This window comes from Ischnura elegans, chromosome 4 (assembly GCF_921293095.1).
Source record: "Ischnura elegans chromosome 4, ioIscEleg1.1, whole genome shotgun sequence".
In the NCBI taxonomy this organism is placed as follows: Eukaryota; Metazoa; Arthropoda; class Insecta; order Odonata; family Coenagrionidae; genus Ischnura; species Ischnura elegans.
Window position 1 is genome coordinate 63,336,335 of NC_060249.1, and position 19,086 is coordinate 63,355,420.

Here is a 19,086-nt window from a genome sequence, read left to right on the forward strand (position 1 = left end):
GGTGGACCGGAACGGAACCTGTGCGAATGCATGAACCAAATTGGGACATGTTCTATTTTCTATTCGTGTAGTCGTACGGTTTGTTTTTTTACGCGATGTATTTTGTCATTCATACATTTAGACTACTACTCTTATGAATTAATGTATGGGTGGATGAGTAGCACCGGTGGGGTAGTGTTTTTCTTTTTCCCTGCCAACTACTAAATTTGCCATGTGCCTTTAATGAATTGGAATGCCCTAAGCTATTGACTGTTTTGGGCTATAGTTATCCCTTCCTTGACGAAGCTATGAGCAGTAAGGCGGAATTGAGTCGGCTACATACTTCGAGATTCGAATTGCCCATTACCGGCATTCCAATGCTACACTTACACACTACCGGTATTACAATGCTACACGAATGACGTTGATCAATCCTAAGATTGGTATACTGATACCTTCGATTTTTCACTTATCAAAGCTATTTCTAAGTTCAGTGAATAAAATACTTCGATATGATTTCAAAGCTTATTATATACGAACCATGGATAGACCTTTGAATAGCTGTGAGACCTTGAACTTCTCTAGAGAGCTACCAAAACTTTTTTAATGACAATCTTTTTCATCGAACTCTGTATATTCTGCCCACCTGCCACATTCTGCTCTCACGTCTTTCGCCTCCCCTGTGCAGCGCATTTCGTGGGCGCTGCTTCGGCGTGGGAATAAATGCCTTGATGATTCATTCAAAGCTTTGCGATCCTAATATTAGTATGTTGATACACTCCATGTCTCCCTTTTCCAAGTAATTTCAAGGCAGTGATTAAAATTTTTCGATATTATTTCAAAACCATTTAAATAAAAACTATGAATAGAGCTCTGAGGCCATGAACTTTTCCTGGCTTCTTCCCTTACTATTTTTATCGGCAATCTCTCATGCAGAAATCCTGACGCCGGAGTCTTTTCAATTCATAACTCAAAAACGTCAATATCATTTCAAAATCTCTCTGTGAGTTTTTTTGACTTCTTGGGACAACTTTTTAAACAAAAGCTTTACCATACTTACCGTAAACTCGCGTCAAAGTTTAAGTGCAAACATTGCTTGCTTACTTGATCGTGCCTACATTAAATGAAACCTCGATAGAAAGTCCATTTTGCCTCTGAGAAGTCAAAGACCACATAAAGTCCCCATGAATACGCTACGTTGTAATACTTCAAAGAGGAACTAAAAAGCTAAAGACTCATTTACCGAAAAATATGCCTCCGACCAGATGTCAAACCATATTTTTTTTATTAAGCTTTGATGAGAGATCCTGCCACATGTGATAATAATCCCTGGATCATCCCTCGTTTTCAACCCTGTGAGAGGCTGAGATTAGAAATCAGATAGTCGATTCTTGTGAGCGGGCAACCTTGACCGATCCGCTCCAAAAAGGGTGCCCAGATTAAACAACGTGCAGGGACCGTATCAAAGGAACCGCACGCGGGCGGAAAATGAAGTCGGCACTGCCTCTTCTTCGGCAGCCGATCTCCATAGAGTATATCGACTCCCCCAAATGGATGTTTCAAGACCCTTCTACACTGTGCGCCCTCGTTTCTGAGGGATCCGAGTGGAAAATGTCCCCGTTTCTCTTTTCATGTCAGTTTTCGAACGCCAAAAATCCCTCTGCTACTCTTACAATATTTCGTTAAGCATAGAGTGATGTCATTTCGTCAACGCAATGCGTGCGTGAGCAAGGTCTCACTTCAATTATTTTTCCCGTTCGTGATAGAGCCTTTGATGCTTTAATGGTAAAATAAAGTTAGACTATGGTCTCGTCGCACATTTCTTTCACATTTTCGGATCAGTCAGGTCTTTACCATGAGTAATTTACCAAATATCGTATTATGAGCAATTTCTTTTCGACGCATGTATGCGTAAACTGCGTAAAATGCGTATGGGTTTTTGCAAAGTCCATCGATCACTTTCCGATAAATTTGTACGATATTGGCTTCCAGTTTACGGGTCAAATATTTCTTTTTATTGTGCTACAGTTTGAAGCAGTTTATGAATTTAAATCTGCTTTTAAATATTTATTATTTTCTGCCTTCAATGATGCCTAAATTTCAATGAGGTAATTTAGGCTTAAATAAAAGAGGTGGATGTAAATTTGGTGCAAGGACAAAATCTGGTTTTGCGCATTCATGAATGCGCTGTCAAACTCCATTTTAATGATCCTGGGGGAATTTTTCGTGCAAGATATTGCCGCCATTTTTCTCCAATTCGCGCGTGACTTCATGGAACCATTAGTTATTGAAATATTTCAACCATTGCAATATATTACAATCTATGAGACATATGTATGCAAGAGGTGATTACTCCAAATTTCTACTGGATACCAAGCAGAAATCAAGAATCTACGTCAGCATATCTCTCTCCATGCAACTTTATGTCTTAAATCCTGTATCTTTTACGCATGTCATTAAACCCCAAAAATTAAATGTTGAAAACTAAAAAAACAATGAAATTATGCCCTGTAGCAAAAAGATCATCATTCGTCAATTCTTAGAGTAAGGGATCGATATGCCGTCTAAAGCCTTGGAACACCCCCAAACAAAAATCCTCGAAAAGCAAGGTGGCCCTTGAAAGAGAGATGGCCTTCACATCCAGAATATATGAGAATTTCACGCCCTTATGGCCAGGCCGTAATTATAAAAATGTTTTGGGGGTTCAATTGAGGGAGGAGTGTATTTCGGGTGATTCAGTTGATTCAGAGTTCATCACGCTTAAAAAACGATCTACCATTCTCCCGTGCATTTTGGGAGGGGAGGAGGTTTGAATCCATGAGTTCCCCAGTTATTCTAGAGGGTGCTAGTTTTAGAGGGAGGACGCTCACATATCCCAACAAACCTTCGAACCTTCGGGTTGAATGACTCGGTGAGCAATGATAATTTTTTTATCTTCACATCTCAGGGGATTGAACGCAAAATATACAACTCGAAAATCGGTGAGCAAGTTTGCTAAACGAAACAGTCCTTCTTCAAAAAAGAAAGAAAATGGATAACATTAGGTATGTTGAGGTAGGACATGAGCATCCAGATCATGATTGCGATATTTTTTACGCCTTCGTTTCGGAGGTTTTCTCTTCTGCCTCGCAACTACAACTCATTCTTTCCTGATTCCAACTGATTCCCCATTTCTCCCTATTGTCGCCCAACTCTTCTCATCCCACGCCCTTCCCTGTTCACCGCAACCCCCTACTCGAGTCTCCGCAACCACCACGGGCTACGGTCTTTGACACGGCTCATAAAGCGCCACCAACTGCGCCGACGGCGTCTGAGCCGGACTCCCCGGGGATAGGGAGGTGCAACACACCCCATCAAAAAGTTACGGGTCCCCTGAGGGATTGGATGGCACACACCCACGGCTTGAATAATTTATCAAAACGATTCGCACGACGGGGCCACATCCTTCCGTTTACGTAGCTTGTTCTGCTGGTGTTTTGATTTCCGTTGCATCGACTAGAGATTACGATTTCGAGCACTCCAATGATTTTTAACGATGCTGATCTCATTTTGGTTTTGTTCGTACCGTAAATAGTGGGGAAAAGAAGTACTGTATGTCGGTCGGTGAATTATGAGGAAACATCCGATATTTTTTCGTAGCGTAGTAGTGTTTGAATCTGAAGCTATCATAATTATCACTCGAAATTATCAGGAAATATTAAGTGCACCCATTTCAACATTTTTCTGTGTCTCAAGTTTTCAAATTTTAATCCAGAATTTCCTTTGATATGGAATGTATATTTCAAATGGTGGCAAATGCACTTAAGGTTCTTCTTTTTATATTCTGAAAACTTCAACGCATATGCTTAAGTTTTAAACGCATAATATGTTGAGAAAAATACAAAATAATGCAGTTTGATCGGGAGGAATGCGTTCTCTGAAGAACGGTGATCGTCTCGACTCCATCAAAAATTAATATATTTTGTAAAAAAATAATACAATGATTATTTTCTACTCATAGGTGTGGTTTCAGCCAAAAAAATCTCCACCCTTCAATAATGTATTTACTATGTAGGTAATACATGAGAAAGGAATGAGGGAGCCAGAAAAAGAAACTTTACTAATATGAGGAAAAATCGTCAATCCGATCGAATTCGATTGGTAATCAATGGTCATTACGTTAATAAAATTCCAAAATAATTCAACTTAACAATGGAATTTACTTATTTTTCAAGTCATATGTATTTTCTAATCAGTTGAGTTTTTTCATTCATTTCTGAGACTCATCGTGTTGTTTACCTTTTCTGGTGAAACTCGTTGTGTTATTTATGTCTAAATGAGTTATTTCTCGTCACTGATACCTTTATTCAATATTTTTGATTCCAACACCATAAATTTTGGGCTGTTCTTCCAAGTACCGATTTTCCAAGGTTCTTGATTCGTGATATTAATTTTGTTTCTTTCTCTTTTCAGCGGGGTCCGATATGAGGAGTTTGAAATGCCCACCAAGCAGAGGCCAAGCCTCGGAGGGTAAGTTGAATCTTCAACGCATGCTTGCTATACCCATGAAAATTAAATGTTATCTATGAATTAAAATATTTAAATTGTATTTTAGTCTATTATAAAATCGTATAAAATTCTGCAAAAATAGATTTTTCCCAATTTTTTTCTGATGGTTCATATAAAAAATTATTTCTGACGTCGAAAAGCAATAATTTTGTTGTATTACGAATTTCATTAAATAAAAAGGGATTGGCTCTGTAGTTAGCATTTGTGGAGTATGCGTGGGGTATTTGTTTTCAAATTTATTAAAATAGGTTTATTTATCCTATCTTGAAACGAAAATCGAAACTTAGTCACTTCAAAGGGCCTTAAGCTTTTGAATAGTATCTTTGCTGCCAAACTTATCAATTAAGCCAAGCGCATTTAAAAATTGTCATAAACGTAGTCATAGGTATATCTTTCATATTTTTGAGGGCATTGAATTTTTAACTAAATTAGTTGGTGAAAATATTATCTGGGATGTGCTGGAAAAAGTAATGATGTTGAAACGCAATTATACATATTTTTATACATAAATCTATCCTTGACATAAAAATCATTTGGATATGTATACCCTGCGGGATAATCTTTTATTTTGGATTTTGTGTGAGAGAGCATCGCATGAAATACTTTATTTGTTTTTGAATCTATAACCACCATGTTTGTAGCTGAATTATTCACGTACCGAAAAATCTCTTCTAGATAGAAACCTTTAAAAAATCACAAAAGCTAGGCTCTTCAGATGGGCTCGATAAGAAATCCTTTTGTGAGTGAGTACAACATGGGAGCACTCTCAAAATATTTATCCTGGTAGTACCATACGTAGGCCTTCATTTCCATTTTTCATAAGTTAATTTTTAATTAAATTGAGCGAGTGCTTTTATATCTTTTTCTCGAGTGTTAAATTTATTGGTGCATATTATGTTGTAAATTCCTCATCTTTTTCTCATTTTGCCCTTGCATCCCTACTTTCTTTGTTTTCACTCATGTAGACAACACCGTGCCCGTTTTAAGAGTACCGTTTGGAGTTTTTCCACTTCTTCAGTCACCTGGCCATAGATACGTTATTCCTTCCATCTCTTCCAAATTAGCGAATAAAGAGTACTTTGAAATGATTCAGTGAATTGATTTAATCTTTACGATCGGACATGCGTCACATTGTGACATCTTCCGATGGACATGAAAAAATAATAATGATAATTTATTTTTCAATTCCCTCATAAATTAGACAATATTTACATGGTGTAAAAAAAGAGAAAAAATCATATCGTATATAGTATTTTCAATAAAAGGAATATATAAACACTACCGGTAAACAAACACTCCTTTGCGTAATCTAAAATGGTGCCACAATTTTTTTAACAAAAACGAAACTTTTTATGACAAAAAAACTTTCTTGTAATAACAAGTGTTTCACAAAATCTTTCATGACTTAACATTTGTTTCTAGAGAACGGACGTTTCTTGGACGGTATAATATTTCATCATTTTTTAGCTATTTTTTTGGTTTATGAGCATTTAATTGGTCATCCCGGTCTGTCTTCCTCACCACATTTTTAGCTACTACCAGGTTTTTTTCTTTTATAAAGATTTCTAAATAATTCAATGAATTGTGCCATTTGAAGAGTGATTTTTATTTCTTATGGAGAAGGTTGAATAGGTTCCAAATATTTATGCTTTAAATACATACGTTTAGTATATAATAAGGATGAGACCTATATTTACATAATTATTTCCGTTAAACCTCATCACACATGGCTCTCCTTACCTGATTGATGAAAATCGTTCCATTAAACTATATCGATTGTCTATTTCTTCACCTGACGATCACCCTCTCGCATGAATATTTCTTTCCTCCGCCTCGATTCTCCAGAAATGACTTCTCTCTCTATCCGCCAGTTTGGGGGAATCGAAGGATGGCATGGGAGGATACCCCGCAGGAGACGGCGCCGGAACACCGGACTCGCTGCCGGAGCCGGAAAGGCCGCCGCTGCGTCACATAGACAAGTATATCCGGCCGGAATGCCCGTGCCTCTCCAAGCGATACACCATCGCCGTGCTCACCTGCATTGGTTCGTCGACTCCAAATTCCCCCTAACCCTCACTGCCGTTAATGTAACACCACCCCAATGTTTTTACGGATTTGTATGTGCGATTTTACTAAGGTAATGCACATCCAAGTGTCCATTTTTTAACAATTGATTCTACAGTGAATTCTATAATAGTATTAACATGTTTTTGTGAGATTAAAGTCTCTAACTAAATCAATATATGCGGCCATTTCTTTAAAGTGATGTATTTTATAATCATAGCATCTCCTCTTTGCTGGTTTAATCGTAACTTTTGGTATACGTGGATCATACAAAATAATATTAAAAGTGTTTTCGCGATAGTAATCACTTTTTGTGAGTTTTAGAACTATAAATATACCCCAAAGTATTTGGCCATTTTGAAGAAAGGTGCATTTAATAATCATTGCGGCTCCTTTTTACAGGTTTCATCATATCTTTTGGTATTCGTGGACGATACAAAATAATATTTCAACATTATTTTCACCATATTAATCATGTTTTTGTGAGATAATGATCTATAATTTAAACAGATTTATTAGGCCATTTTTGAAAGTGATGCATTTAATGACCATAGTGGCTCCTCTTTGCAGGTTTCATCATATCTTTTGGTATGCGTTGCAACATGGGAATGGCAAAATTACAGTTTGAGCACAAGGTGAGTTTATTCATCCAACTGGCTTTGCACTGTTTGATGATATACTTAATGATTATGATAAATCTAACATTAACTGTTTCGTACGCTCTAAATGAAATTTTCACATCTGTATACATGCTTTTCGCAGCTTCATCCTTAGTTTTTAATATTATAATGGCACGTAATCTGCCAATATAGATTAGTTTACGTGAAGCATTTAATTCGTCATCCCGGCCTACATTCCTTCCCACATTGAGTTAACTTCCTCCTGCTTACCACAAGGCTTATTTTTCGTCATTCTGTCAGTGTCATTCAGTCATACTCTTCAACTTAAACAAAGTTATCTCTCTATCATCAGTTTTTTTTGCAACTCTTTCCGCTCAACCTTCTCCATCGACTCTCTTAAGTGTGCAATATTATTATAATTCATGTTAAAATAGTTCTTGGAGTGTAGGTCAACGTACGTTATGCAAAAATGTTTTAGCCAATGTTTCTGTTTATTTTAAACTATCATCAGGGCTTGACTTTGTACATATTTGTTTTTTATTTACAATACCAATAAATATGTACAAAGTTCAGCCCTGATGATAGTTTAAAATAAACAGGAACGTTGGCTAAAACTTTTTTGCATAACGCACGTTGACCTACACTCCAAGAACTATTTTAACATTAATTAAACGAGGTCAAGATAAGGGAAAAAATTATAATTATTATAGTTATCATTAATGCTAAAAAATTACTGTTTTATTTTCATAATTTTATGTGAAAAAGTGCTAATCTCTTTTTTTTTTCAAAAATTAATTTTTTCCATATTTTGCCTAAAACATTCACTAAATTATTATGAGATTTTTACCATCGGTAAAGAGTGAATGAAAAAACGCGTCTACTTATGATTTTCCTTATGGCATTAATTAACGTCTGGGAATACATTATTACTCTTTACCCCAATAAAGAAGTCCATTTTTCTCCTTTAATTTTCCCCCCTTGACGGCAGTCATCTTTCCATCACGGATTGCAACTTCAATCCGTCCCTCAATATCACCTCCAGCCGCTCAGCACTCTACATCCTTGCTATCTCCTCTAAAAATATTCCTATTTTTGACGGCCTTCTTGAGCAGTTCCTCCTTAATTTAATCTTAAGTCCGATACATCTTCAGTCACACCCATCATTTGAATTCGTATTAGATATTCCCACCTTCCATCGTCATATCCTGCGTTTCTACGCCATACAAAATTCAACATCGAGCTCATTTTGCATCATGTAACATTCAGTAAACTATAATTATTTGTTTAAGATATCTCATCGTAAAAAAGCGATAATTTCTCAATACCTGAATATCATTAAAAAATAAGGTTTCTTCTTTCCATGTTCTTCTAACTACACAATCGTGGAATAACATCATAACAATAAATAAATATGGTAAATAAAATTCTATTACAAGAATTTTCCCCTGTAGCGTTAAAAATAGGTCCCAATTATTATTTTTAATATTATTTTGATAATCTTATAGAAAACCTTCTTAGAAACATGTGGTTTAATAGATGCTTTGATTGAATATTGCAAACCCTAATGACAATTTTGTCTTCCGGTCTTCAGGAGGTCAAATTCAATTGGACGGTAGGAATGGAAAGTGCCGTGGACTCATCGTTCTTCTGGGGGTACCTCGTGACGCAAGTTCCGGGTGGATTTCTGGCTTCAAAATATCCAGCCAACAGGTAATTAAAAGGAAACTAAATAAATAATTTTCACTTTGAAATATTAAGCTGAAATGATAACATGCTGAGAATTCAATCGGTACTGCTCACTATCGGCCATTTTGTAATTAGTCTTTTGATTTCTAATTAAATATTTTGCCTTTTTCAAAGCAATATTTCTTGTGAACTCACATTCGTTTTTAGTCTGAATTCAATCTACGTATTTCCACCCATTTTGGCATATGATTAGCCAAAACAGGAATTTAATAATTCAGTTTTTTTCTGATCGTTAAATAAAGTATTTTGATCAAATTTTTTAAATCAATATTTAATTCAATTCATTTGAAAAACATTGGCTTTTGTGAACCATGGTGACATGTAAAAAGGTCTATTATCTAATAAAATGCACTCTATCATTGAAACTCTTTTATTCTTTATAGAATATTTGGCACAGCTATAGCAACATCTTCATTTTTAAATCTTCTGGTTCCCGGTGCAACGATGCTTCATCCAACGTTTGTGATTATAGTTAGGATAATGCAGGGATTAGTTGAGGTGAGAAACGATTTTATTAAAATCTTTATGTTTCATGTGTTTAAGCTATGATTTCCTTCACCAATAACGCTAAGCTTTAGGAATTAAACTATTTTCTTCAGATTCCTAAAGCATCTGATATTTTTTATGCATTTAAATTAAAACCTTCCACAGTAATCTTCGGATAAAGGTATTAAAAGTTCCATAAGCGCTCTGTACGATGTAAATTACATATTACGCCAAGTTTCATGCCTCTTCCGTTTATTTTCTCATTTTGGACGCCTGGCCATATGCATTTTATTTCACTCTGACTTCGGTTCTTTTTTTTCTAAACACGTTCCCAACCATGCCTCGATGAATTACCTTATGTAAATGTGCCAAGAATTTTATCCAGCGGTATAGCAAGACACAATATGGTCACTCATTCTATGGTGTTTAAATTCATGTGATATACTCGATGGTGGTGCTTGGCAGGGTACGTATATAGTGGAGTGAATTTACTCTTTCCCGAAATGCAAATGTAATTGGAAAAGCTTATGAAATTAGACAGTTTGGATAGATACACACCGTGTAAGATAATTTTTCTTTAAGAATGACATCGTAAGCTTTGGTAACAACCTTTGCCTTAGTGAATTTATGTCAGACCAACGCTCCCTGCTAGGCCTCGATGGAGCTGCTATTACACTTGCGACAAGCATTTTATCCAACAGTACAGTAAGGCGCAATATGGCTACTCATAGTAGGCCCCCCACACACGTTCAGTTTGGCCTCAGGGCTTGGACTGTACAGTCCGGGCCTTGAGGCCAAACTGAACGTGTGTGGCGATGCCTTGAGGCGGTTTGTTGGCCGGACGGCCGGATGGGAATCCAATGAGGCCCGGCCTCAAGGCCAAGCGGCCTTGAGGCCGGACCTATTGTTTTCCCGTCCGGGCGCCGTCCGGCCGACAATCCGCCTCAAGGCATCGCCACTCACGTTCAGTTTGGCCTCAAGGCCTGCGGCTCCGGCCAAACTGCGCAGTCCCGGCCTCAAGGCCCGGCCTTGAGGCCGGACCGGAACGTGTATGGCAGGCCTAAAGTATTTAAAGTTATGTGAGATACTATAGCGGTGCATGGCAGGGTGCGTATATCTGTATTATTTAAGAGGTGATTGAGTAGTGAAGTCAATTTACTATTTCCAGAAATATAAAACGAAAAGCTGATAAAAGGAGCAAGTTTGTATAGCTATACACTGTGTGCCATGATTTTGCCTAAATAATGACATTCTAAAACATGTATCACTAGCAATTTCTGCCTTGGATATTATATCAGATCTCAATGCCCTTATGGTACCTCGGGAATTTCAACTTATGTTTCATGAAAACCATGCTACAGGGATTATATCAGTTTAATGCGCTATGCAATGATCAATTTAATTAAAAGAAGGCTATACATATCTCACTGATCAGATTTGACAGAGGCAGTGATGAAAAAATGATACTGGAAAGAAATTGAATGAAGGCATTGAGCAAGACTAAATTGTTTTGGGCCCATGGTGTGATAAAACAAACAGGACCACGAATAATTTTAAGCGAATTGCCGAGTTTCTTCTTTTTTTCGCGCGTTCTTCCTCTCTCTTTTAGTGGCTAAAATGTTTTTGGCTTCGATTCAAATGCTCTATTGAATCATTTAAAAGGCGGTTCCATGAAGCCACGCCAGATACCGTCAATTATATAAATTATGATACGCCGTTTTGAATTAGTCAAAAGAGCATTTGTCTCGTAAGCAAAAATACTACAGCAACCACTGTTGGGAAGTAGAATGCACAAAAAATAACTTGGACAAGTCGCTTAAACTTATATGTGGCCCTTTTTGTTATTTTCTCATTATAGGATACCAAAAATTCATAATTAAATTTTGATATCCTATTAGAACGATTTTCATCATGCGTCATCCAAAAATTCAATCTTGTTCAATGCGTTAATTCAATTCATTTCCAGTATTATATTAAAAGTAATGTACTTTTTCCTCTGCGAAATCTGGTTACTGAGATTTTTTATAGGATTCTTTAAATTTAATCGACCATAACGTACGCTATAGGCCTGTTTACACGATACATTAACACGTACGATTCAATGTCTGTTTGTAGGAACGACTTCTGTGGACCGGAACGGAACATGTACGAATGCATGAGCCAAATTAGAACAGGTTCTATTTTCTGTGCATGCATTCGCACGAGTTGGGTGGTTACACGGTGCATTTTGGCGTTCATTCTCGCATTGGCATTGTGGTCTGACATAAATTAATTAGAGCAGAGGTTGTTACCAAGGCTTACGATGTCATTCTTAAAGAAAAATTATCTTACACGGTGTGTATCTATCCAAACTGTCTAATTTCATAAGCTTTTCCACTTACATTTACATTTCGGGAAAGAGTAAATTCACTTCTCTATTCTCGCACCTTTTTGATAATACATATATACGTACCCTGCCAAGCACCACCATTGAGTATCTCACATGAATTTAAACACTATAGAATGAGTGACCATATTGTGTCTTACTATACCGCTGGATAAAATTCTTGGCACATTTATATTAGCTAATCCATCGAGGCATGACAGGGAACATGGATGGGAACCGGATTCATAAGGATATAGAGTACATTATGCCAGGAGTTCAAAATTATTGGCATCTGCATGAATCATTATATTCTTAAGCAGAGGTTAGGTATTAAATCTGGTAGAAATTCTATTTCTGAATTTGGATGCACCTCTTTTTGACTTCCCCTGAGATGCTCTTCCCATTGTAGTCTGCCCATTGTGGGAGGGGGTGCAAAACGGTCTTATTATTGACCGAGAGAAGTGGGGGGTGGGGTTGGGAGCAGTTTTTTTTCGTGTGGGGCGGGGGAAGGACGCGCGCAGGAGAAGTCATTGATCTGAGGGCCTGGCCAACACCGCTCAGCCCTCGCCTCAAACCTTGAGTCGGCCATCCCATTGGTCAAAGCTCCAGCCGCAACCCTTTCCCCCTTTTTTTATATTTATTGCCGGATGAAAATTTTTAAATATTCATGCAAAATTGAATAATTATACATTTTATTTGGATAAAGACTCCTTATAATAGAGTGAGCAGATATATTTTAAATTCCACCATGAAATATTCTTCACATTTTGGTATTCCGAGGTCTTTAGTTTCACAAACTGATACCAGACTTATAAATTACTAATATAAATCTTAACGAAAGCAATGTAGGTACAATAGACTTAGATAAACAAAAGTATTACCCAGAAATTTTGGAAAGCTCCTCAAAGAATTAACTTTTGACTGTCAACCTTTTAAAACTTTGCGATAATCTTTGTTGTCGTGGTACAGCGGATTTTGCCGGCCATCTTGGAAGCTCCGGCAGCTGTGATCACATAAATGTTACACTCCTTTCCGGGAATATTGATAAATATATGCATACGTGTTTTATTTGGGATTTGAGACATGATTTCATCATAATAAAATATCATCATTTCATAATTTCTCTTATACGCGAGGTACGTGATACGTCTGTGATTCAGTTTGTGATTGCTATCTTACCATTTACGATACCAAAAACCTGCTTTTACCAGGCTATACAAAGTTTTATTGAAGGGATGAACCCTTAAAGGCCTAAAATTATGCTGACGTCCGCGTTTACGCAAGATCAATGGCATAAATCCCTCCTTTTCAATGAAATAAAATTTGTGGTTGCTATTTTTAAATGTGCTGTTTTCCGAATCAGAGAGAAAGAATGACTTAGGGGTTAAAATATAAAAATGAAGATAAATTATCTTAGCAGTAAATTGGTTACCAAATGAAAAATGTATCCATCCATTTCACTCGCACTATGGAATTTGCGACCAAAATCTCAAGTAAAGTAATTTAAATCAGCGAGGATAAGAACTGAACCTCGGAATTTATTATATTGCTTTTTTTAGATAACGATTTGCTCGAATGCATTTATTTAGCTTAAAACCACCGCGTAAACAGTAGTTTTTCAGTATCTGGCGTTACTGATGTAGGAATTATTCTGGTTTTACTATAGATTCTTTCTTAAGCTAAAAATCCTGAATCTTACCTGTTAAAAACGCTGTAAGCCGCCTCAGTGAAATTATATTTTTCATAGTTGATATCTCGTTGATCTAGTTGTTTTATAGGACAACCTATAAACTTATGGATCTATGCCTCACGAGCATAGGTCTTTTTTTAACTCATTAAGCTCTTTTAGATCTGTAAACTCCTTTAAAATGTTTAAAACCTTATCTTTCGAAAGCTTAAATGAAATGGTCGAGGAGGGTCTTTCGCTTTCAGAGGAAACATCTTCGTCTGATCGAGGTCCGTGTACTGAACTGCGGTGCCATTAACTCTCAACAGGCTAGAAGTCTTCCTCATCTTTCTATGAGAGTAAATGTTATCAAGGGCGATTTTAGACTGCTGCACGTACGACCAAGATCAGCAACGCAGAATCTGAAATCACGCGATGTATAGTATGGGTCTGGTTGATTATGACTGAATATGGCAATGGCGTTTGTTTATATGCTTGTTTTATTCGGAAATGTTATTTTCATTAAATTTTATACTCATAGAGAGGACAGAGTAGTGACGGGGTTAAAGCATTTTTAGCATATTATTCCCGGAGCTAATTTTTTCATTGCTTAATAAAGGAATACTCAAGCTGGGGTTTGAAAGCTACAGCTTCCGTAGCTGTACTGCCAGCTTGAGCCCCTCCGTGTTGCAAATTATTTTTGACACCTTCACGGTGGGAATTATTTGTGTATTTCATGATATTTGTGACATCATTTCCTCCATTGTCTTGGGTGATGCTGCTGTTATTCTTTTTATTACAGTCCCAGAATCGCTAAACCTTTCTCATGTAAAGGATTTAGGCTCAACTAGGCTAACAATAAGCAGCGCTTATTTCTTCGGAAATGCAGACTAAAAAAAATTGGGCGAGAATATGGGGCAGGAGACATTGGGGCAGTTAATGCTGAAGTGTACTGAGGTTCCTTTGAAAACTGCATATTGCGTTGCGTTTTATTTTTTTTAATGCCATGAAAAGTTTTTCCCCAAAATTTCTCCTCGATTAGATAAATATTATCCATTTCTACGAAGGACTAACAAATAAGTAAGACTTCACGCTTTCTTGTCTCACGATATGGATGAAGTTTTCTCGGATATACTTACTACCTGAGTTATTAGTTAGGCGTGGCCCACATTTTGATGACGAACTCCGCCATTGTCCATGGATTCGTAGAGCCAACGCTCTGAAGACGATGGCCGAGTTAGCCATCGAAACGTTGGCAATGGGCTATGCCCATACAACTCGTCTGATGGTGCACTCGAGAAAACCTCACCCAGGCATGCGTGTAAACACTCATTTGTATGTATGTTTATTAAGAATATGAGTCATATTCAGTGTTAAATATTTGATTAAGAGTCGCTTAAAATCTTTTTTCTTCCGCAGGGCGTCACTTATCCGGCGTGTCACGGCATCTGGAGGTTTTGGGCTCCGCCGCTGGAGCGCTCGCGTCTGGCGACGCTGGCGTTCTGCGGCTCTTACGCAGGAGTGGTGTTGGGGATGCCTCTGTCGGGAATTCTCACGGGCGGTATCAGCTGGCAGGCACCGTTCTATTTCTACGGTGGGTAAAATCTATTTGTTCACAATTTCAGGGAAAACGGGCCACTTACAGGGCTCGATTTAGACATGATGAGGCCCTTAGCGATTAGAGATGTGGGGGCCTTTGCCATGGCGGTTATCAGCAATGCATACTTTAAGAGCAATAGCGCTTTGTTTTTCGAAAATACAGACCACAAAGAATTGTTTTCGAATATGTGATGTCCCAGACGTGCGAAATTGGGACAGAAAACGCTGTAGTATAATTAGGTATTTGTACATCAATTGCTCATTCAGATAATTTTTTATAGTCCTCAAAGAAAAAGGGCGCCATAAGCTTGTGCGTAAACCCTGCGCTGGCCACGTAATATGGGAGGAAAGAGTATCCAAACAACCTTTATGCCGCTACCATCGGTCTGCGAGAATATCAGTTTCCTTTCTGTTTATCTGTTATTCTTATGCCTAATTAACCACGAGGGAAACTCAAACACGTCTCTGGCTCTTCACCCTTGCATCCTTCGTACTCACGTCGCAAGTACTTACTTCTTGTTCTTTATCGGAGGACTTGTCTCTCAATTTTATCCTCGAGTATGCTCTCAACGTAATTACTCTCTAATTACGTTGGGAGCGTTAATTCAGTTCTTTGACGTATGGCACTTTTGGGTGTCTTTTCCGTGCTGCTATAAAAACTCGTTAACTTGCAAGATTTAGCCTAGACCAGGGGTCTCCAATTTACTAGGCCACGAGGGCCACATTCTGATACTCATTCTCATTCAGACAATCTCATAATTGTAATGGTATCTTTTGCAATTTTTTATCCGCCAAATAATATATTACAACTATTCCTCACATTCAATGTGTGTGAGTGTGACTTTCATATACTTTAAGAGACTGGACGGAAGTCCATTGTATTTTGTATTTTACATTCTCAACATCACAAACTTTCTCCAGAACACAGATCTAATCTTTTTACTTCCACAATATTTTTATTCCACTTTTCACGACCCTTAGTTAAGTCAAGCCCTGTAAAAATATGCGAGGTGTATAAATAATATCTAATATAAATGTTTAATGGTTTGTTTATGATGGCGATATATATATATATATATATATATATATATATATATATATATATTTATATTGCTTAAATTTACCATAAATAAGGATGAGGTTTGCAAAAAGGTTTTTTTTCCTGCTGACATTGTAAAAGCAAGAGAGGATTGACTATCACAAATTTCAAATAGTTTTCTCTTCTCCGTTAAAAATGTTTCTCTAGACTTCTTTATCAGCTGTGAAAGGTGTTGAATGAACTATTGAGTTTCTGTATTGTTGTTCAAAAACAAAAACCCTTGATCGATCAATGATCAATATGCATGTTGACTTCTTGTATTGAAAAACATTTTAGTCAACCTTGATTTAACACTTATTGACTAACCATAATTGATTTATATATTTATTGCTTACAGGTGTCGTGGGATTAATATGGTACCTCTTCTGGTTGTGGTTGTCGTTTGAGAAGCCTTCAAAACATCCTACGATAAGCGCAAAAGAACTCCTGTACATAGAAAATTCATTAGGATCTGTTTCTCAGATTGCAATGCCTACTATACACACCACACCTTGGAAAAAGTTTTTCTCTTCAATGCCTGTCTACGCCATTATAGTCGCCAACTTCTGTCGTTCATGGAACTTCTATCTACTAGTCCTCTTCCAGGCGTCCTATCTCCAAACATTCCATTTTAGAATAGAGGAGGTAAGTATCTATGAAATGCAATGTCCAGCATATTCAATTTGTGTGTTTATGTATCTTAACCCTTAACCAGTGACGTGCAATTCTTGTTACACTACCAGTGACGTGCGGTCGGGGGGACCGCAATAAAACAAAAATTCATAATACGTCGAAAAGTAATTTTTATTGCTTAGTTTAATGTTTCTTTGACTTCTAAACTATTTCAAAACTAATATTTAATATTATGCATTCCCAATACGAACCAACTTTTTCAGTAAAAACTGTTATTTGAAACTGGATCAAAAAACTGATATCAAAAACACTTGAGTTGTTATTATTATCGTACTTTTTTAACTAAGTACTGACCCAGACGGCACATAATCCTCCGTATCTAATTCGTATGCAGATAGTATTCATTGACAAAAAGCGACGGAGCGGTAGTCAATGGATACTATCTGCATACGAATTAGATACGATTAGATAGATTAGATTTAAATTATCCACGTTATGCAACTAAAATGCCTCCTGGCAAATTATTAATTATTATTATTATTATTCTTGAAAAATCACTAGGAATTTTTCTAAAAACTTTTTGAATTATTTCCACTAGCAGTACGTTTATTGGTTTTTCCAATCTAGGTCTCACCGACCGCTACTAAAATTCAGTTGCGAATTTTCAGAAATAAATAATGAGAACGTTAGATTTTTAAGATTGCTTTGTCCTTAATACACAAAATTGTGACGCTCCCGAGGATTATATATATTTTGAAAAACCGATTTTGAAAATATTCACAATTTTAGAAACGCAGCGGTCTCTCAGACCGCACGTCACCGGTTAAGGGTTAACGAGTATCGCTCCTAATTATTTTTCACTATGAGTAAATTGGGTCTTATAATAGTTGTCTCTATTTTGGAAAGCTAACGCATTGTTCAAAATTTGATTAATAACATTAAGTGGTACTATATTGATATGTTGACTCTTAAATAACGTATTACTTGCTCACCAAAATGTATGGACATGGATTATATGTACTGAATTTTTCCTATACAAGCAAAGGTGCTCAATGAGTTGCGCAAAGTAGTTTCCAGAATTTTGAGATTTTGGCTCGTAAGTAACGTATTATCCGTGTAGCTCCGTTAATGAGCGAGGGGGATAAACATTTATAAATGGCTACTTGAGAGTGCGGTAGTAATTCACGTCTGAAGTAATGGTAATAATCTTTGTAAAACGTTGTCTACCACAAGATTTGACCAACTCTGAATCTCTCTTCAATCTTTTGATACTCCGCAAATATCGTGAAAAATTCTTGCTTATTACGATGTACTGGGCCATCCGGGTGTTAAGCTTCGGAAATGGCGACTAGCGGTTCCGACCCTTAGGTTGGGTGGGAGGAAACAATTTCTAGGGCAAAGAAATCCGTGGGAAAGTCATGAATTTTTTTTTTTAAACATCAGCCCCGAAAAAAAAACACAAATGGTAATTTCCACACTATTTAATTTAGCACTTAACGACCGACCATGGTTTCGACACTTTGTGCCATTTTCAAGGTCTATTTTTTTAAATGTCAAAATCAAGCCTGAAACTATTTTATACATCAGCCCTGAAGATTAGAAAAAAGAGAAAAAATCGGCTGCAAAATATTATATTGCACCTAGTGCCTTCTGAATTTAATATAACGCGCACTTACCCCAACCTATGGCCTTTGCAAGCTTATTTTTAATAAGTGAGTGTCGCGATATAAGGTGTTGTTGAACGATATGAAACAATTCCCATGAGGAAACGAAAAGTAACTGTCGTCCGCATTTCCAATGCCGTGTTTATGAATTTTTTTATGGTTTAAATAATTTCCCGACAGCTTGATTTTTAAGTAAAGGCCCTCTTAACGGGGGAGCTACTTATCTTTTTCGTGAATTTGCATTTGATTAATCTAAACTGATAGTGAATACATTTACAACCTAAAAATTCAAATTTTCTTCCCTTGTCCCTCAGACATTATTAGGTAGTAACACCACATACAATTTTCGAAGAAGTTGTGACCCATCTTACCACTCCCAAAATTATTCCTTTTACTCTCTGAGTGCCAACCGATTTTCTAGGTACAATTCTAAAAGTACCGAGGCATTTTTGCTGATTTTGTTGTAGGTTAGGTCTCAGAGACAACTAAAGGTATATATTCAAAAAACTTTAGGAAATCTTTGTTTTATGGTGTTATTTCACCACTTTAATGCATTATTTGACAACTTTTTTGGTCATATGAGTTATTTTTTAGAAATTAAAGAAAAAAGTTAATGTTAAAATAAAATGAATATTGAC

General features: G+C 36.8%; 1 protein-coding gene across 3 annotated transcripts in view; it reads left to right on the top strand.

Moving 5' to 3' along the window:
• LOC124157591 (vesicular glutamate transporter 1) overlaps window positions 1-19,086 on the top strand; it is a 247,150-nt gene that overhangs the window by 215,499 nt on the left and 12,565 nt on the right. Inside the window, exons 3-9 of one of the 3 annotated variants that reach the window (XM_046532440.1) lie at window positions 4,432-4,488; window positions 6,399-6,571; window positions 7,162-7,226; window positions 8,803-8,921; window positions 9,341-9,455; window positions 14,894-15,068; window positions 16,510-16,796. In XM_046532440.1, the coding sequence (XP_046388396.1) occupies window positions 4,432-4,488; window positions 6,399-6,571; window positions 7,162-7,226; window positions 8,803-8,921; window positions 9,341-9,455; window positions 14,894-15,068; window positions 16,510-16,796 (991 nt within the window). The other 2 variants (XM_046532441.1, XM_046532442.1) reach the window with 2 other exon arrangements.